The sequence below is a fragment of the Cydia pomonella genome, chromosome 2, assembly GCF_033807575.1.
Source record: "Cydia pomonella isolate Wapato2018A chromosome 2, ilCydPomo1, whole genome shotgun sequence".
Classification (NCBI taxonomy): domain Eukaryota; kingdom Metazoa; phylum Arthropoda; class Insecta; order Lepidoptera; family Tortricidae; genus Cydia; species Cydia pomonella.
In genome coordinates, this window is record NC_084704.1 from 28,824,960 (window position 1) to 28,847,028 (window position 22,069).

Here is a 22,069-nt window from a genome sequence, read left to right on the forward strand (position 1 = left end):
GTTAGTAATTGGGAGATAGGTTATGGACTTATAATATTGTTTAAAATGTGACTGTTTTTTTTAGAGGGTGAACGTAAAAAGATCCTAAAATATAGGAATAAAAACATTTATAAATTGATAATAACTGTTTTGTTACCTTATATTTTAAAATAATTTCATTATTTCTTAAGATAAATGATGCCTGTGATTTTGATTAATATCTAACATAATATTTGTCTATTTGAGAAATGCTAATTTAAAAACCTCACCTCAACAAAAACAAAAAAGAACAAATACAAAAGGAAATTCTGTCGCCGGGATTCGAACTCAGGGCCATTAGCTAGAACTAGATTACTACCTACAAAACCCCACCAGACTAAACCGGTTGTCAATTTTAGTTCTGAGATACAAAGAGAGCGCCACTAGTATAAACGAAGTTTTGAAAGGGGCATTTTTTGTATGGAGTTAACGTTCTTCTCCTAGTGAGTATTGTATTCTTTGATCTCCATGGTCCAGCAGAGCCGCCAACCGAGCCAAGAGACGTGTATGTAAACGATGTAAACGGTGGGCTCGTCTCGTAGCTCGGCTCGCCAGTCGTTGGCCTCGCGTCTGGAGCGGTTTTTTGGGCACGAGTCAAAAAGGGTCGCGGGGGACGCGCACTTGCTGTTTACATTAAGCCCCCTCCAGACTATGCGCGTGAATCGCGGCGCGACTTCACGGAGCGAACATATCGCGACGTTGACCAAGACTCTACACTCGCACAACTTCACGGCGATTTCGCAGTTTGGTTCGCGGCAAGATGGCGACGAAGCGTCAGCTGATCGGATTTAGTTTGCGGCAAAGCACTTATTCAAAATGGGAACTATCAAATTGATTTTTGGTTGATCAAGTTCGCACCTATTCGCACCGAATATAACCAAGTAGCCACCATAGAAGGTTATGACAGTTTAACAGATTAACCGACTCGTGAGCGAATCGCGGCGCGAAGCGATTGCGAATGTGGAGTCTTGCAAGTTCGCGCTTCGCGTCTCCTTTGACGCGGGCCAAATAACGACAAAAAATGGGGAATAAGGCGTGAACAATCTGCGAAATCAACGCGAGGGCCATCCACACTCGCGTTCAAGGCTTCGCGCCTCGATTCGCGCACGAGTGACGAGTGTGGAGGGCCCTTTATACTGTACTGCTTGTGTTTAAAATTGAATAGCTTGACGAGCTTCGGGGCTGTGACCGAGACACGAGACGAGCGTCGAGCCGAACCAGGAGGTGAGAGTGTGTACACTAGCGCGAGGAACTCACGAGTTGTGGACGAGACGAGCTGCGAGCCGAGCCACGAGCTGCGACTGTAAATCCGCGGTAACAGTACCTTTCAGCGCCAATTACATGCACACTTCCCGATAACGGCCCGAAATCGGGACTTATTTCGGGCCTGATAATCGTTTTCCATTTCACGGAATATCAACACATCGTTAACAATATTTTAAATGTAAAAAATACTTTATCTCTAGTTGCCAAAAATGTTTAATATTTGATATTTTTGCATATGAACCATCTTTTTACATTTCAAATATTTTAAACGATGTGCTGATATTTGGTGAAACGGAAAAATATTCTTTCTCTGGCCCGAAATCGGGTCTAATACCAGGCCTGATAAAGTGTGGATGTAATTGGCACTTTTATACTAAAAATACGCCGTGAATCACGGGTCACAGGCATCACGCCATTTCGTCTGAAGGACATGTATCCATCATGCAATAAAAAAAATCACATATAAGTTACTCTATACATCACGGCCCGGAAAACGGGAGATTTCTGTGTTTTTCTTTTTTTTTATAGTGTTATGTTTGTTGTAAATCTGTGTGGTAGCGTTATCTAACCTGGTAAGTAGAAATACATGGGAAAGGTATTACTTCTAAGTGAAGTACTTGCCACCTTGTCCAAGACGGCATGATGTCGTCAAACCCGTTTGAACCCGGGAGACCCCCGGAAGAGCGCTTACTTGTTTCGAATCCGCCGTTCTGATGGATGTAGTATCCGACTCCCCTTAAAAGAGACCGCGCTGACTCCTAATCAGATGATGAGGTTCGCAGTGCCATGCAGTTGATCATCCCGAATGAAGGCACTTATGAAATAAATTCTGTCCCCTCTGCCGTTCTGGAATCGCAGTTTTATCTCTCCCAGTTTCAAACCACACCAGACTCGATTAAACTGGACCTTGAAGCAGCGGGTGGATTCCCCGGCAGGTTACGAATGGATTACCGGAAGTTTTTTGCTAGATTTTCATGTTATACCAAAAACAGTGCCAAAAACATAGATGCCAATTAATAATTTCCCAACTCAACAAATAGGTGGTTTGCTATTAAGGAAAAAGATCATTTATCCTTAACGCCTATAGAAACTATCCAATCTTTGCCTCAACAATTAATTAAATTTCAGACTTAATAATTATCATGTACCTAATCTAGTATAGACCCACGGATCCCACAGTCAAACTGTGCAAACTGTTTTCTGGGACGTTGTATTTTATATTAAGGCAATATCCATTATATTTTATTGAAAAAAAAAACTTACCAAACATGCTATTTAGGCAACAGTTTGAGGGGGCGTTATAATAAGGTGACTGTGGGCAAGACCGCCTACAACGACGACGAATTTGAAAGCGTCAAGCGACAAAGTTGGCTTAGGTTCGTAATTATACGTTCCACCATTTATCACATTAAAATTTGATTAAGTTGGAAAGTCCGTCTATTTCGTCCGCACAAAGACTTTCCTTAAATCAGATTTTACCACTTAAATATTAATACAATTTCATAAGGTATCGATCGATAAATCCTCACGAACTTGCGCATGATGTTACCTTACTAAATTTTGATATCAGTAAATTAAAATACGTCTTAAAATTAATATTGATCTTTTATTTCGGAAACACAATAAATAAGTATGTGTAATTTTATTATCGGCCAATAAAGTTTTACCACCCCATTTACGTTATATAAGCCTTAGTATTAGAAAAATGGTGTTTATTTCGAATCTAAACCCTATATCAACAAGTTTAAAGTACACTTTTCATTGTCTTGATTCATTCTTTTTAAGAAGTCGACTATGAACCATATAGGCTCCCATAGATTGGCTGATATCATTACTAGACGGACTTACCTTAAACTGCACGGGAAGACCGTCTAGTTGTCGAATTTTTAAAATTACTATTGTTTTTGCTTAATTTGTTATTAAAATGATGTGTCACTATAGCTAAACTATTATTTATTGAATTCTTCATCATATGCGATTATAAGCGGTAACGTAGGTAATTAAAGGAGTTAGATCACTCTAAAGTAAAAAAAATTGCCGGTCTTGCCCGCAGTCACCTTATTCTTATCCTCGGAGTTACACACAATGTTTTTCACCAAATATGTGAAGAAAAACTAAGCGAAATAATTCTTAAATACGGTGACATTTCAAACATTAGTCCTACATATTGTAATTTTTTGTCAGGTTAGGTATCGAAGGCACACCCATATGGCATTCAGCCACGATTGAAAATTGTGTGCTTAAAAATATATATTTACGGCTATTAAATTAATCAAATTAAATATTTGTAAATATACACACAAATATTAATTTATAAACGTTAGTATTTTATAAAGTAACACATTATGCCCATGGGCATAATGAAATTTAAGAAAACTATTATGCCAGTGGCCATAATAATTATAGATCATTACATCTCAGTATGCTGGCATACTAGAACACAGTTTACAAGCAAGTGTGATGAAAAAAAAATTTTTTTCGCAAAAAAAAAAAATGTTACAAGTGGTACAAGCTTTTATCGCTGACTGTACTTTTCTTACCACGAGCAACTAATACTCATCGAGACAATTCTAAAAACCCCAAACACAATTAGGTTGCGTTGTTTCATCACGGCCACCTCCTGTATCCATTATCAAGTCACTTCGATGGTACCATAATATTGTATTACATATGTACCTATGCAAATTTTCAGCTCAATCGGGAAGAGATTTGACACTAACATAATAATACTCGTAGGGCTAAATAAATCCACACGTTGCACCGGATCCGACGTCGTGCCCGTGCTAGAGTTGTTTTCCGTTTCACGAAATGTCTGCACATCGTTAAAAAATTTGAAATGTGAAAAAATTCAAGTGCAATAATATCAAACACAAGACACTTACTCCTACTTAGTCCAACAAATATCGCTTGCCATCTAGCGCAGTAATGCCGCAAGTTTCTTTGGCACTTTTTGACTGGGGGGGGAATGGGGTTGTACATCCTGATCTTGAATTGAGTCAGGCGATTTATTAAATAATTTAGCAGCCATTACATATAAGCTTTTATTATAATAGGCGGTTTTTACAGGAATTTTTGGGAGTATCTACTATCTCATACTAATTTTGGCAAGTTTTTTTTTCTATTTTTCGAAAGAGATTTAAATTTTCTTTAGGGCCCTCCACACTCGTGCGCAAATTGAGGCGCGAAGCCGCGAACGCGAGTGTGGAGGGCCCTCGCGTCGATTACGCAGATTGTTCACGACTTCGCGCCTTATTCCCCGTTTTTGTCGGTATTTGGCCCGCGTCAAAGGAGACGCGAAGCGCGAGCTTCTCCGAACTGTCATAACGTTCTATGGCATCTACTTGGTTATATTGGGTGTGAACTTGATCAACCAAAAATCAATTTGACAGTTCCCAGATTAGTCAGTGCCTAGTAGAATCAGTGCCTTGCCGCATACTAAATCCGATCAGCTGACGCTTCGGCGCCATCTTGCCGCGAACCAAACTGCGAAATCGCCGTGAAGTTGTGCGAGTGTGGAGTCTACGTCAACGTCGCGGTATGTTCGCTCCGCGAAGTCACGCCGCGATTCACGCGCATAGTCTGGAGGGGGCTTTTTACAAATATGCACGCTTCCAATATAAACATAGAGGGCAGTGTTGGGATACCAAATTTATTGAATAAACGGCTTGCAACTATCAGTATGTCTCGCTCTTGCAATAAATCGAACACATTTCTTTTTTAGAATAAACACATCATTTTTATTACATGAATTTCTCCAGTGCAGTAAACCATATCTCAAGATAGACGATACTTGGCCATGATACGCACAGAGTGCAGTATTTTGGGAAGACATAGTAGAGATTTTCCTAAGAGCATAAACATATTTACGTAGGTTTTTAGAAAGATTATTTGTATGTGATTTCCAGCTACCATGACAGTCTAACATCAGTCCAAGAAATTTGATTTCTGTTAGTTCTTGTAATGGAAGATCCTCATATGTTAGTACAATCTCTTTTGGATTTGACTCTGGCAGGTAGAACTGCATAAATTTCGTTTTACTTAAGTTAACAATTAGTTGATTCATAGTAAACCATTTCATAACATTGTTTAATGCCAAGTTTTGTCTGTCTTGATAGATATCGCTGTCATTTCCTGTAACTAAGATAGTTGTATCATCAGCAGAGAGAACAGTACGATTGTTACTTACTTTAGGCAAGTCGTTGATAAATAATAATAAAAATAAGGGCACCAATATGCTACCCTGCGGTACTCCTTATTCTACTGTTCTATTTATTAACTGTTTTAGATATAATATAAGGAACGACGTACCATGAATCCGCCATTTTGAAAAACTGGATCGACAATTAATTAGGTATATTTAATCATAGAATATGGTCACAAAATTTCACGCGAATCGGTTGAGAATTGCGACCTGTAGAGGAGAACATCCGTACAACCGAAAGCAGATTGCCCGAGTCAAAACGTAGACCTTCGCTACGCTTCGGTCAAAAAAAGATTATATAATTTTTGTGCATCTGGACTAATCACTCACCTTTGTTTTATCGAACCTAGTTACAACAAAACGTGGTATATGTTTGTATTGTCCTTTTTTGTTCTCAGGTGCAGACATCAAATACATGACATTGACAAATTTGTGCCAACTTGTTTGGTCAGACCGCCATTGAAATAAAAGAAGAGGAAGAAGAACCGTGATTTATCCATAAGAGCTGAAGCTGGCACGTTTGCACGAGTGGATTCTGTAGGTCCGCTACGTTCCAGTGAAAGACAAGTCTGCTTTGCACTCTGGGTCAGACACAGTATCACCACTCTGTTGCAGCAGACGAAAGCGCGCTACGCCTGGCTTCGGCACCAAGTAGATCTGGACAGAATAAAAAGGAGAATTCAAATATGGAATTTATAACAAATGAATTTCTTGACATCAACAATATTAAAAAAATCTTAGTAGACATTAAGTTTCATGAGGTGACAAAAAATCTTCAGCAGGTAGCGGCCGGGAAACTTCCCCTTCCGGATTGCTTATCTGTAGAGGAGATCAGTGATATAAGGGATATTTTTGGCTGGTTCTGTGAGGTTAGGCCGCAGGAAATCCTGAAAATGCTGGAGTCTGTCTTCAGCGCCGAACAGAACCAGACCTTTGATGGACCTAATTGGGACGGATATAAAGTAATTGCGGCCATTGAGAGGCTGATCCACGCGGACCTGAAAACCAAACAACGGTTTGTTGTGCTGCTGATGAGCTATATCTTTTATGAAGAATTTCATTATCCACAGCCAGAAACAGGCGTTTACGATATCGCAGGCAATAAATTCGACCAATTAAAGTGGGTCTACCGCTACTGGTTCAACCAGCTTGAAGTTCCCGAGAAAGGTTCCGAATTAAAATCTTTTTTTGCCTCTCAAGATGTAAATATCATGGTGAAGGAGCCAACATCAATCGTTATTCCCCCTATTCCGCAGGAAATGTGGAAAAGATCGCTTTCCTTGTCCTGCGGTGGAGATTTGCTGGCTGTCGATGTACTTACACCAAAGAATACTACACATCTATTCGACGATATTACCGATTTCTACAGTAGTGCTGATATTGTCAGTGCCAATCTAGAATCAACGATTGATGATGATAAACCGTTCGGTCGTATGGAGGTCAAAGGGAAGCCTTTCATAATGAATACCCATACATCGATGTTTCATAAATTTCGCAACGATGCTAAGATCAATTTCTTCAGCACCGCTACCAACCACGCTATGGATTTAGGAGAGGATGGCGTGCTCAAAACATTGAGTGTCCTTAAAAAATCTGGAGCCTATTATTCTGGAACCGCTGCCAGTGAAGCGGAACAGGAGGATGTCGTCGTTATCGAGAAAAACGGACTAAGGGTTGCATTGCTTGCATTCACCTTCGATTTGAACGGGTATAAAGTGCCTGATAATGCCCCATACATGGTCAATGAAGTTCGTTTTAACGATATATGTCCTGACTATTCACTGATTGAAAAACAAGTGGCTATAGCTAAGGCAAAAGGAGCAGAACATATTGTTGCTTATTGTCACTGGGGATGGGAATTCGAGATGTACCCGCATGTCAACATCGTCAAAGCCGCACACAAAGTCATTGAACGCGGCGTTGACACGATACTCGGCAATCATCCACATGTCAGCCAACCCGCTCAAATTATTGAGCGACCTAACATGCCTCCCGCGTTGGTCATTTATGCGTTTGGCGATTTCGTAAGTTACCATCCTAACAGCAGAAATTCGAAACTTGCTTATCTTGTGAAATTTGACATTGTGAGTTACTTTGGCGCAAAAGCAGCTGTGACAAATGTCAGAGCCTTACCGATCTATATAGTGAACGCTCACCTGGATGCCGACAATTATGATTGCCGCATAGTAAAATTTGAAAATGTGCTCAAAAATCCAGATGGATATGGGTTGACCGAGCTGGAAAAGAACCAGCTGCCGCATCTGCGTGACAAAGTGTGGAATGAAATTCTTTCGCCGTTGGTGGCCGTGACTAAAAATTGTTAATAATGATAGATGGTCAAATACCAACATTACCATCCAATGACCTTGTCATGCATCGTTTCTGATTTTGAAAAGTAAATGGTTTTACGAGCAAGATGTTTGATGTGAATACGTAAATTCAAGTTATGCCACTCTAAAGTAATAGCCTTTAAGAGCAATTCCTTAGCTGAGCAACTTTTCAAATCTCGAATTTTTGAAGCCATGTTTCTGTCGCGCTGCGGTGGGCGGGAGCGGGAGCTATCTAAGTGTGAGTGCGCGCACACAGACGCGAGACTCGAGTGCTCGCTCATTGCGCGCCGTTCCGTCGACATCGCCCGCGAGCCGAACGGAATTTATCCTGCACTGCCGACGCAAGTTGTTTTTGTTGTTATCACATAATATTGTTTTTCATTTTTATATTATACTGTATCTATTAATTAACATATAGGTAAAAACTGCAAAAAAGAATGATGTCCCTGCTTCGGTCGTCGTCGTACAGTCAAGTGCAAAAATATGTATCGAAAGAATCGTCTCATAAATATGGTACTACGCTCTTATTACACTGGAATAAGATTGTGATGGTTGTCGCTGAGGGCGAACCATACATATCCTTCAGCCTGAGGGGCTTAGTGAAGGTTTCCAGGCTAACTCAGGGTATGGAGGATAAGCTGATAGCAAACACAGGTTTCACTTAGCTAAATGGCGTCTTTCGCGCCCTTTATTGTTATCAAGAACCTTATACTTAACTAGCAAGCTATATATACACGGATATCATTAAATAGAACCGGCGTTACGCGATCGGCCTGCTGGCCCTGGGTACGGCGGGAGATCGGAATGTTCCCACGGGGAACGGGGTCAGGGATAAACCTGCGGCTATCTACGCGGGAACACGCGCGGCCTATTCAGGTTTAGCGGAATCGGGGCACTGGGGATAACCTTCCCGGCTAACTACGCGAGGACACGCGCGGCCATGGAAAGCTATACTACGGGGGAAAGGAAGGAAGAGTCCTGCGGCTATCTACGCGAGAACACGCGCGGCCTATTCAGGACTCGGCCCTACGGGAAGCCCGGGACGAACGCGAGAACGCACGCCGCCACACCGGGCTGAGCAGCCGTTGTTTCCAGCGCGGGCTCGAAACATCGACTGGCTAACGCTTCATGGTCCGCGCCGCTTATATAGGTGCGCGGCGCCGGTGTCACGCGGCAGGGGTGTGATCGCTGCTCTCTGCCCGCCGCGCGTCGCGCCCCGCCGTTGCGTTGTGACGTCGCCGTGACGTCACAGTGCCTCCCCCGTCGAGGAGATTTTTGCCTAAGGTAAAAATCACCGTAATTAGAAAATGAATGTGTGGCGGGGGTTATGTCCCGCCCTCTGTGTTATTTAGCTTGTACATACTTTATGAACATGTATATATTTTATAATTTTTAGCTTCTAACTTTTCTCATAGATAACTTTGATTCATTTACTTTGGGCTTTCCCCCCATAAATGTAATGTGTATAATTATATTCTATTCTTATAGGCTGTGGCTTACGCTCTAGCCTTGTTATGCTATACTAATTTGTTTAGTTACTGATCTATGATTACTAACTATTCTTATTTTTTCTTTACGGGCAGTATGTAATAAAAATAAACGGGATGTCGTAGGTATTTACTACCTATATGAGTAACCTTAATGTAAAGTATTAAAAAAAATATATAGAAAAACAAAAATATTAAAACAAGAAAAATAAACCATCTTCGGTTTTGTGCCGTTATTTCGGCCTCTGCTTCGTACTCGGCCGTCTGGCGACTCCTCGCCTCGAGGCGCCGTTTCTGCGGCGTCCGGTCCTCCGTCTCTTTCTGTGGACACGTTGCAGGGTGTCCACCACAGCCGCCTCTGGTTCGGCCAGAGTTTGGTGCTGGCCGTGGCCCAGCATCTCGTTTATGTAGGCTGTGTACTCGGCCTCATGCTCTGCCCAGTGCCTCAAGGAGTCGAGCGCCTGGACCAGCTCCTCCTTTTCTTGGGTACTGGTGGGTTCCGGTGGGGCGGGTCCCTCGCTGGGTTCCGAATGGACGGGTGCTTCTTCGCTTTTTATGTGCCTGAGTCCATGGGTTTTCTGTTGCACTGCTTTATGCTTCTGGCATACGTCGCATTTCTTCACAAAGTCCACTATTTGTTTTCGCATCCCTGGCCAATAGTGTCTTTGTGCTATTCTTTTTATGGTTTTGGCCCTCCCTAAATGGCCTGTACTCGGTACATCGTGGTTTTGTTTTATGACTTGTATTCTATCTTGCTCTGGTACGCATATCTTCCATTCTGAACTCGGATCTGTTTGTTGATATGCCTGGTTGTGTACCTTTTTGTACAACTTGCCGTCCTTCATGCAGTAGTCTTGTGATCGGTCCGTGCCTTTCTCTACTTGCATTCGTTTCCTGTTGTACCAGTTATTTTCCTCTGCTGCGCATATAGGGTTCCTGGACAACTCATCGGCGATACGGTTCTGTTTTCCACTTCGGTACCTTCCTTTTGGTGACTTCTCGCATTGTTCTGATTCTCGTTCGAGTAACGCATTTAATTCTTTTTTTTGTAATTCGGTTGCTTTAATTGCTATGACTTCTGTGCGGGTATTTTCTGGTGCTGTGGTGGTTTGTTCCTCGGTGTCTTTTTTGTTGTGTTGCGGTTTCGAGGCATTTTCCCCGCTGGGTTCGCTTTGAGTACTTTTATGTACGTCGTCGTCACCGTTTTCTCCGGCGGAGTTATCACCTGCCCACGTGACTGTCATGCCCGTTCGTCGTAGAACGTCCATTCCTACGATAATACACGAGGCTGATGGCAGGACGCGAATGCAGTGCTTGATTCTTGCGTTTTTCATCTGGATGTCCACCAACACGTTTTTCTTTACCTGTGCTCTTGCACCGTTTGCGAGTGTCACTTCTCTTTGTACTTCCTTTTCCATCGCACCGTTTTTCATACACTCCCTGTATGTCTGTTGATCGATGTATGTGTTTGTTGAGCCTGTATCCACTAGGCAGCGATATTCTTTACCCATTATCTGGACTTGTTCGTAAATTCGGTTATCTTCTAGGTCACTTGCCGCTCCTACGGCTTCGTTTTTCCCCCACTGTTTCTTCTTACAGCAATTCTTGCTCAATACACCCAATTTTCCACATTCACTACAAAACATACTTCCTCTTGACCGGCATTCTTTGGTTGTATGTCCCGACCTCCCGCACGACCAGCAGCACGTCTTTGCATCGTATCTGGGGTTTATCTTTGTCTCGCGGCCGCATTCTTTTGCATCGGCCTGCGACTGGCGAAGATTCATGGATCCCGTTGTGGAACTTGCTTGTTCTGTTAGACAAAATGGTCCTTGTTCACCCTGCGAGGTCATGTCTTGGTCGGTATTGTGCGACTTTCTGTCCTCCATAAATTGGCTACCATATGTTGCAGTCGTTATGTTTTCGTACTCAGAAGCGAGTTGTAGTAATCCGGACAGGTCCTGGAAGTCTTGTTTCTTGATATATAGTTTATAGTTTCTCTGCATGTTCTCGTGAATGCGGTATAACTTTTCCTTTTCTGACAGGTTTCCATACCTTCTCATTAACGTTTGCAGATCTGTGAGGTAGTCCGTGAAGTTCTCTTTGTATCTTTGTTTTCTGGCCACGATTCTTGTAACCAGGTTCTCTTCATAATTAACAGGAAAATAGTAAAGTTTAAACAATGCCATGAACTCCTCCCATGTGTTCCATGTATCGACATTATTTCTATACCACAGTAGGGCTTTCCCTTGTAGTATCCGGGGTAGGGCGGTTAGCACATCTTCTTTCGTTATATCGCTCGCCGATATTAGTTCTTCTAACCTTTCCGTAAATTCGACGGCATCGTTGTCCCCGGGTTGAAATGTGAGGTTCCACTCCCTTATTATTTTCCCTATGTTCTTGGATCCGTCCTTCTTGTCAGGTGGGTCCATCTTCACGGCTTGCTTTTTGTCCGGTGTTTTAAATTCGTCTGATTTACTTTCGTCGGCTTCCTTCACGGCTTCTACTAGTAACTTTCTTATCTGCTCTACTGTCAACCCTTCGGTTTGTATATTTCTGTCGGCGGCTTCATGGACTAACTCTGGTTTCTTTAACTGGTAGATCCAGGCTGTTGACATTGGAGCGGTGTTTTTACGGTTTGGTGCGGTCGACGCGTCGGGATAACTAGGTCTTACTGACCAGTGCTCTCGCGGAGCGGGGGCGGTCTAGGATAGCGGCTTCGACTTACCCCAGTGCTCGGTACGGACGGGTTTGGCTTTCTCGGTTGCCGTTGCTAAGCTGGCAGACGGCAGACGGTGGCTAAGTGGCGGGATTATTCTGTAAAAAAAATATTACTTACGCCCTACACGGGTGGGTGGGACGCGTCGTATATCAACCTGTGTCTTAAAATTATCCTCGTAAGCTAGCCAAAAACTCCTTTTGTGAGTTTTTTCGTTGGGCGCCAAATGTGATGGTTGTCGCTGAGGGCGAACCATACATATCCTTCAGCCTGAGGGGCTTAGTGAAGGTTTCCAGGCTAACTCAGGGTATGGAGGATAAGCTGATAGCAAACACAGGTTTCACTTAGCTAAATGGCGTCTTTCGCGCCCTTTATTGTTATCAAGAACCTTATACTTAACTAGCAAGCTATGTATACACGGATATCATTAAATAGAACCGGCGTTACGCGATCGGCCTGCTGGCCCTGGGTACGGCGGGAGATCGGAATGTTCCCACGGGGAACGGGGTCAGGGATAAACCTGCGGCTATCTACGCGGGAACACGCGCGGCCTATTCAGGTTTAGCGGAATCGGGGCACTGGGGATAACCTTCCCGGCTAACTACGCGAGGACACGCGCGGCCATGGAAAGCTATACTACGGGGGAAAGGAAGGAAGAGTCCTGCGGCTATCTACGCGAGAACACGCGCGGCCTATTCAGGACTCGGCCCTACGGGAAGCCCGGGACGAACGCGAGAACGCACGCCGCCACACCGGGCTGAGCAGCCGTTGTTTCCAGCGCGGGCTCGAAACATCGACTGGCTAACGCTTCATGGTCCGCGCCGCTTATATAGGTGCGCGGCGCCGGTGTCACGCGGCAGGGGTGTGATCGCTGCTCTCTGCCCGCCGCGCGTCGCGCCCCGCCGTTGCGTTGTGACGTCGCCGTGACGTCACAAGATGTGTACACCCATATTTTTACACTTGACTGTACCTATCCGTTTTTGTAAGTAGGTATAAATATATGGTTAACCTTTCGAGACCCGTGGGCTCCCTGGGTAGCCAGCTTCAAAAACCAATGACGGAATGTCGCTATATTTGTCCGGGTCTCGAAAGGTTAAACTACAATCTATTTAAAGTATTTAACTTGTAGTACGATGGGGCTCAACTTGGGCCGCCTTATTGAAGAACGTATCGCAATGACAATCTGGGTAAAGTATGTTGGGATAATGCCGGACAATTTTGGGACCAATTGAGAGAACTCGTGAGAAAATGTTTTTTCGAGATCTCAGCACGTGACAGATTCTTGAAGTACGGAGCGAATCGTTAAATAATAACCGTAGATTCGGCCTGAATTTTGGTTATCTTCAATATAGAACGGTTTCAGTTTTGTACCTGTGTAAAGATAATACATACTTTTTTTAGAGTAACGAGTGTTTTACCATCAAGGGAGAACATCGGATGGTGAAAAAAAGTTGCTTCTAATGGAAAGAGAATAAGGTATCACAAAGAAATAGGTCCGGTGTCTACCCTTCTCCAATGTATATAAATTACATTACAGCCACCAATAATTATAAACTTAAAAGTTGTCAACGAAAGTTTCTTTTTCGTATTTTTGTATCCGATCTTAAGCCTGATACAAAAATTGGTAAAATTGTGGCTCTCAAACTTTGATACCTATGTCATAAGGCAATTTGATAAGTAAACAATGTGCTAAGAAACCTCTTATTGTAAGGTTTACCCGAAGTAATAAAGTATTTTTCTTACTTTATAATAGATAGGTTTCGAAGTTTTGACAATTTAAGATCTCGTGAACTGCACAGGTTTAGTGAAAGTGTAAATGTATTGTTTATTGAAAGGAATGTACTAGAGGATATTAAATACTTAAGTAGGAGGGACAAAAATCAAAATAAAAAATAATCGTGCCCAGTCATTTTTTAATGAAGGTCGCCAAAAAAATAAGAATCAATCTTAGAAATCAAAAAGATTAAGTAGTTCTTTAAAAAGGTCAAGGTTTTTTTTTATACTACGTCGGTGGCAAACAAGCATACGGCCCGCCTGATGGTAAGCAGTATCCGTAGCCTATGTACGCCTGCAACTCTAGAGGAGTTACATGCGCGTTGCCGACCCTAACCCTCCCACCCCTCGTTGAGCTCACTGAGAGCCCATCTTGAAGTATGAAAAATAAGTAAAATTGCGATTTTGTTGGTATAATGTTGCAATTATGTATCGTTTTTTTATAAAAAGTAAGGATCGTATGTAAAGAGTAAAGTAAATATATAGGAAAAGAGAGCCCTCTTGAAGAATTTTAAGGAAACTAATTTCGAAGCCCTATCTCTATTTTGTATCCTAAACTAGCTATGTATGTATGCGTGCACATCTACATATGCATCCGTATGTGTAGGTACTTTATTGCGAAAAATTGCTCATTTGCTATCTATTTTACTCAATTTTGTAATACAATTCAACATGTATCATCATCCCTATACAATATAAATACTCTTTATTGCACACCTCAATAAAAGGAAACAGAAACATAAGCACATCAGGTAAACAACATGCGTTCTTATCGCTAAAAAGCGATCTCTTCCAGGCAACCTTTGAGTTGCGGAAATTAAAAAAATTACATTGTCAGTAAGTAGGTGTACATACACATACAATATACAAACATACAAAATAGACTGCCAAAATCACTTCCTTTTGATTTACCGTCGCGCTGGTAGTGGTACTGGATAAAAATAATGGTACGAAAGTGTGATCAAGAAAACAATAAATGTGATAATTAAGTAGGTCAGTAGGTAAATTGAAGAAAATTTAAAGTTTGACAATCACTGCTGTTTTTGAAATAGGTAAAGATCGGATTGTTTCTTCCGATCTTTACCTGGAAGGGTCAAGATCGGATAGCGGTCTACAGCAGTGGTAGGTCTGTTAACACAATTACAAAAACAAACACAGTTTCATCACAATACGCAAAATAAATTACAGGTCGAAGATCGGATAGAAGAAAGAATTCGCGAAATTTACCTTGCTCTCTGTGATTGCGTATAGCACAAGCCCGACTCCCTGAGCGACGCGGGAACACTGGCAGTCGAGGCGCAATGAAATGGCGTCTTACACAATGTTGCCAACATTAAAAAATAAAGCCAAATTAGGATCTAGGACGAAAGTACACGTACGGATGCATATGTACTCGTAGTTGTGCACGCACACATACATACTTAACTTGGGGAAGAAATCAGAGATGGCGCTTTCAAATGAGTTTCAATAAAATGCTTAAAGAGGGCTCTCTTTACCTATATACTTACTTTTACTCTTTGATTCTAATTGTTAAACGTCAAATTAAGGTCTATATTTCAATTATATAATTTAGATAATGTATTATAAATACATGCATCAAAAAAGTTCTCTTTATAAATTAAGTCCGCCATTTGTACATTTTTTTGTGTTTTATGCAATAAAGTTTAAATACTTAAATAAATAAATGGCTAAAAACAACAGCAACATTTATAAGTTTCTACCCGCGACTGTGTCTGCGTGGATTGATGATAATGATTAATAAAACTACCCTATATCCTTTCCCGGACCATCTCCATAACAAACTTCATCTAAATCGGTTCAGCGGTTTAAATGTAAAGAGGATAACAGACAGAATTATGTTCGCATTTATAATATTAGTATAGCGCTAGCGGTGCGATAAAAACGCTGCACTCTTATTGGTCTTTAGGCCGTTTGAATAAATTTGACCCGAAGAACAAAAAATAGATAAACAATGGAAAGGAGTTATGGCGTCATTTTTTTGTGTATGGGATTTTTTTGTTCAGTAACCTAACGTATCGTGCGTGATATAAAATGAAAAGTATTTTTAAGCCAATTCTAAAAATATGCGCTGGTGGCCTGGCGGTAAGAGCGTGCGACTTTCAATCCCGAGTTCGCGGGTTCAAACCCCGGCTCGTACCAATGAGTTTTTCGGAACTTATGTACGAAATATCATTTGATATTTACCAGTCGCTTTTCGGTGAAGAAAAACATCGTGAGGAAACCGGACTAATCCCAACAAGGCCTTACCCTCTAGGTTTTCCTCTATGGGTTGGAAGGTCAGATAGCAGTCGCTTTCGTAAAAACTAGTGTCTACGCCAATGAGAAATATTTTTATTATCTTCTTCCTAATTCGCTAGCAAGAAGAAAATAAAAGTATTTTTTAGAACACCAAGATTTCTCAAGATAAAAAAAAAAACTGTTTATTTCAGCGTTTTTAGGGTTCCGTAGCCAAATGGCAAAAAACGGAACCCTTATAGATTCGTCATGTCCGTCTGTCTGTCCGATTCTGTCACAGCCACTTTTTTCCGAAACTATAAAAGCTATACTGTTCAAACTTGGTAAGTAGATGTATTCTATGAACCGCATTATGATGTTCACACAAAAATAGAAAAAAAACAATAAATTTTGGGGGTTCCCCATACTTAGAACTGAAACTCAAAAAATCTTTTTTCATCAAACTCATACGTGTGGGGTATCTATGGATAGGTCTTTAAAAATGATATTGAGGTTTCTAATATCATTTTTTTCTAAACTGAAAAGTTTGCGCGAGAGACACTTCCAAAGTGGTAAAAAGTGTGTCCCCCCCCCCCGTAACTTCTAAAATAACAGAATGAAAAATCTAAAAAAAATATATGATATACATTGCCATGCAAACTTCCACCGAAAATTGGTTCGAACGAGATCTAGTAAGTAGTTTTTTTTTAATACGTCATAAAAATTAAAAAAAAAATTTTTTTTCATCAAACCCATACGTGTGGGGTATCTATGGATAGGTCTTCAAAAATGATATTTAAGTTTCTAATATCATTTTTTTCTAAACTGAATAGTTTGCGCGAGAGACACTTCCAAAGTGAAAAAATGTGTGTCCCCCCCCCTGTAACTTCTAAAATAACAGAATGAAAAATCTAAAAAAAATATATGATATACATTGCCATGCAAACTTCCACCGAAAATTGGTTCGAACGAGATCTAGTAAGTAGTTTTTTTTTAATACGTCATAAAAATTAAAAAAAAAAATTTTTTCATCAAACCCATACGTGTGGGGTATCTATGGATAGGTCTTCAAAAATGATATTTAGGTTTCTAATATCATTTTTTTCTAAACTGAATAGTTTGCGCGAGAGACACTTCCAAAGTGAAAAAATGTGTGTCCCCCCCCCCCTGTAACTTCTAAAATAACAGAATGAAAAATCTAAAAAAAATATATGATATACATTACCATGCAAACTTCCACCGAAAATTGGTTTGAACGAGATCTAGTGAATAGTTTTTTTTTAATACGTCAATAAATTAAAAAAAAAATTTTTTCATCAAACCCATACGTGTGGGGTATCTATGGATAGGTCTTCAAAAATGATATTTAGGTTCCTAACATCATTTTTTTCTAAACTGAATAGTTTGCGCGAGAGACAGTTCCAAAGTGGTAAAATGTGTGTCCAAAGTGGTAAAATGTTGAACAAGATCTAGCAAGTAGATTTTTTTTTAATACGTCTTAAATGGTACGGAACCCTTCATGCGCGAGTCCGACTCGCACTTGGCCGCTTTTGTTTTTTTTTGTTGAGGTACAGTCTGAACTCAATTACAATCTCTATATTTGGAGATTATCTTAAACAACACCAATCCAATCTTATACAATACCATTTATTTATTTATTTTTTTGTACCTAATTTACTTATATCTAACCCTAAGAAAGCAATTTTAAAATATATACATAGCTGAAAAAATTGAACGGTATTGTATCTGGAGAAACCCAAAAATATATTTTTATTATAATTTAAAAAAAAATACTGAAATAACCCGCCACGCCACGCCGCGTGGGAAAAATTACTGATGAGATAGTTTTTAAGAATTGGCTTAAAAAACCCTTTCATTAGATACCACACATGATAGGTTTTTTATACAAATAACTCAGATGACGTTATAAACAGATTGCGGCGGTTTCTATTAATGGGATCCGATTAGGGATTGCAAATATTCGAAACTTTCGGGTATTCGAATATTTGATTTTTTCTGACGAGATATTCGAATATTCGAATAAAATACAAATATTTTAAAGAAATAAGAAAATTAACGAGAAATCGGTTTTTTTATGGTTTTACTCAAAAACTATTTTCATATATTGCAAAAACTAATGATATCTTGGAAAAATCCACTTATTTTTTTTAAAGATTATTTTTTATATCTTTATTTATTTATTGAGGGTTTTTAAACAAATGCCACCCTCATAGTGGCTCTCTAACAAAACTACACCAGTCTAACTTTCACTATTTCTACGTGCTATGTGATATCCATAACCATATAATAAAGGAGCCCAGCCTCTTCCGAGGCTGGGAATGCTAGGATGCTATTGACTCGACACCTCGGCGACATTCCATTGTTATATGAAACACGTCTTCAATTACTCCGCATAAATTACAATTGGGCGAGTCAACTTTACGCATAAACGCAAAATTGTTCAAAGGAATGTGGCCAGATCGCAATCTAAAGGCAACAATTAGATCCTGCCTGTTCAACTTACAAAAAGAAAAGTAAACAAAGATATGATTGATATGAACATATTTCTCTATTAATTTTTAACTGCAGAGCAAAGCAGAGTAAAATCGGAGCAAGCATTAAACACGAGTCAAATTCAAATAGGGAAATTAGAATCTCAATAGTTCCAATGTTACGAAACCTGGAGGCTTCAAATTTTAACACTGTTCAAGGCAATGCCGGGAGGTTCAGAAGGCCTACCGCGAACCACGTTCGACGTGTTGCCTCCCTGTCATACTTACGTACGAATTTACAAGTGCGACAGAGAGGCTACACGTCGAACGTGGTTCGCGGTAGGCCCTCAGATGTCGAAGGTAAGAAGAAAATATCATCCTCCTTAGCGATCAAGCAGCGATGAAGACAACCGATGATTATTTATATTTTGTTTACGACAAACATTTCTGCGGACACTGCCAAGATTTGTGCAATTTGATTCCGCTAAGTTAGACGAGATAGAGTGCATCTATGGAGGTACCTGCGTAGACATTAGACAAGACATACGTCCTATGCCTGAAGTTCATTAGTGCAAGAAGGACCCGAACCATGACATCATTACTCATGTGTTTATTTTCAAGAATATCTGGAGCGAATTGTTTACGGAGCTAGAGAGCGAGCCGAAATTACCAGGAATTCTCCTAATGTGCCCTTTACCTGTCCTTACTTTACCTCCGGAATATTTTGAATTCAAGTCCATTTGGATGTTAAGGTTGTCGCGACGATCGATCCGATCGAGTTAAGTCGAATCGGATCGTATCGCGAAGGTTCAAATCTAGTCTGACAGCTCTGACAACTTCTACTACAGTTATAGATACTCATGTAGGTAGATGAAGATTTAAATACGCTGCGGTCGCTAACGGACAGCCATTTTGTCGTTAGAGCTTCAAGTGGTTAGAGCTGTGATAACAAGTGTTAGTAAAGTGAACAAAGGCGACGCGTGGAGTCGGTGACCACATGAGCTGGTTTACCAGAAAGCTAAGTGTTTACCGCTTTGTTATATACTTATATCTTATACATTTAACTAATTAATCTTTTGGCTTGCCACGTGACTTTGCCGTGGAAGCAGTAAGTTTGTATGAGTTGAGCTTGCCACGATTTACGTCGTGGAGGCTGTTTAGAGGCCATCTTAGTTAAGGCGGACTAGGGTGTTTTATGCATGTGTAGGAGTCTGCGGCTTCGGCTGCAGATCCTCCTATATCAATGTGTAAGAGAATGGCAGGTTTAGCTGCTAGATGCTCCCCGTAAGGGGAGCGGCTACTATAGAGAAAGGCGTTAGGAGTTCTGTGGCTTCGGCTGCTAGGTTCTCCTTTATCCCCGTGTAGGAGTAAGGTGGCTTCGGCCGCTAGTTACTCCTTTATCAGCACGCAAGGGGCAGCTTCGGCTGCGGTACGTCCCCTTGAATCCAGAGAAAGGCGTTAGGAGTTCTGTGGCTTCGGCTGCTAGGTTCTCCTTTATCCCCGTGTAGGAGTAAGGTGGCTTCGGCCGCTAGTTACTCCTTTATCAGCACGCAAGGGGCAGCTTCGGCTGCGGTACGCCCCCTTGAATTTGTACCCTTCATCCGGCCGGATAAGATGGTGCTCATGTGTACTAGAGTTAACTGATAGATATATATGTAACACTTGTGTATTGATGGATGATGCCATCACCCTTGGAAATAGATATATGAAAAAATACCATACTTAGCTGTAAACACTTGGTGAACGTTGTAATCATATAATACCTTTAACCACAGATGGTGCATGAGAGGCAAAAGAGCGAAGCAGATAGACGAGACTACGACGGGACAATAAGGTAGGACTAACCACTCCTACTCCCACATACACACACATTACCATTATTTCTATTGTCGCGGCGTTCTATAGTCTGTAGACTATTGTCGTAGTCTAGTACATTTATTTGTCTATATAGTATACATAATGAGAACGCCGCGACAAAATGGTGGAGGTGCTGGGATGTATAGAGGCTGAAATATTTTATTATTATTCGATTAATTAAATCGAAGTCTAAGTTAATTATATTCAATTAAAATCAAAGCCAGTAGCCTAAAGACAGTAGTTTCTATATTGAATAGAAAGGCATCTCTAGGGGATGTAACTCAGTAAATAAATAAGTTTTGATAACCTATACGAATAAAATATGATAGGTGTTTGAATAACACGGTGCGTGTAGTCTTGTTGGTATATAGACTGTTAAATATTTCCGTTATCAATGTTAAACAATTACGACTTGAAAGTACCATAAGTCGCCCCCTTTTTTTTCCCTTTATTGGGGAGGGCTGTCAACCAGGACAAGTCCATACAGTAATAATGAAGGTTGACAGACTAAGTCAGACATCAGGAAAGACAGAAGGCAGGTTCAGGAACCTGCAGGTGCAGGCAATCGTTGCTAGATCTAACAACCCCTACTTTGTTGTGGTATAGAGTAAGGCCCGCTGTAGCATTGATGTTTATATTCACGCATGAGACTGTGAATTCAACTTTCTATATATCGTGTAAGGCCCGCTGTGGCATTGATGTTTACATTCAAGATCACGCATGAAGCGATAAATGCAATTTCTAGGCATCGTGTAAGGCCCGCTGTGGCATCGATGTTTGTATTGCCCATAAAGATATCCGAGTACGATTTGTAATCATATAAAGCGAATAGTAGATTTAGAATATGATTTAGGTTCATAAAGAGTAAGAAGAGTAAGAAGTAAGAGTAAGGGTTAGAAGTACCCACAATACAGAGATAGTATTTGGATAGATGGAAATACGATTTTTAAGCACATAATACAAGTTTCAATTTCAAGACAAAGAAATGTGAAATTGGGTTCGCTTAAGTTGTTAGCAATGTGATATCTTCAAGATGTTCATGATGATTATACATATCAGAAGAGATAGTGATTCGACTGATCTTGAGCGAATATCTAAGATCTTTTAAAGTAACTGACGACACAATTTATTAGTCATATGGCACAGTAAATTACAGACTGAGCTTAGTCAGAGTTATTTTGTGGTACAATGATTGATATCGATACTAATTAAACTGAAATACCTTCATTCTTAAATATTTTTAACTTATTTAAATGAGTATAACGGCTGAAATTTATCTCGACGTTCTACACCAGATTACACCCAGAAAGGGTTTGGAGTGGATGGAAACTTTGATGATGAGAAGGTTAAAAACTGTAGATAGAGAGAAATGACATAGTCAAAATTGTGTGTCGACAAATAGTCACTTTCCGTGTGTAGGGAGTGTCGCGACGATCGATCCGATCGAGTTAAGTCGAATCGGATCGTATCGCGAAGGTTCAAATCTAGTCTGACAGCTCTGACAACTTCTACTACATTTATAGATACTCATGTAGGTAGATGAAGATTTAAATACGCTGCGGTCGCTAACGGACAGCCATTTTGTCGTTAGAGCTTCAAGTGGTTAGAGCTGTGATAACAAGTGTTAGTAAAGTGAACAAAGGCGACGCGTGGAGTCGGTGACCACATGAGCTGGTTTACCAGAAAGCTAA

The 22,069-nt window shown here is 40.7% G+C and overlaps 1 protein-coding gene across 1 annotated transcript; it reads left to right on the forward strand.

The window, feature by feature from the left end:
- Positions 1-1,543: 1,543 nt before the first annotated feature.
- Positions 1,544-7,953, forward strand: LOC133534840 (uncharacterized). The gene is made up of 2 exons (XM_061874129.1): positions 1,544-1,856; positions 5,884-7,953. Exon 2 carries the CDS (start codon positions 6,172-6,174, stop codon positions 7,807-7,809), a length of 1,638 nt encoding a protein of 545 aa, XP_061730113.1. The 5' UTR covers positions 1,544-1,856; positions 5,884-6,171; the 3' UTR covers positions 7,810-7,953.
- The last annotated feature ends 14,116 nt before the right edge of the window (positions 7,954-22,069 follow it).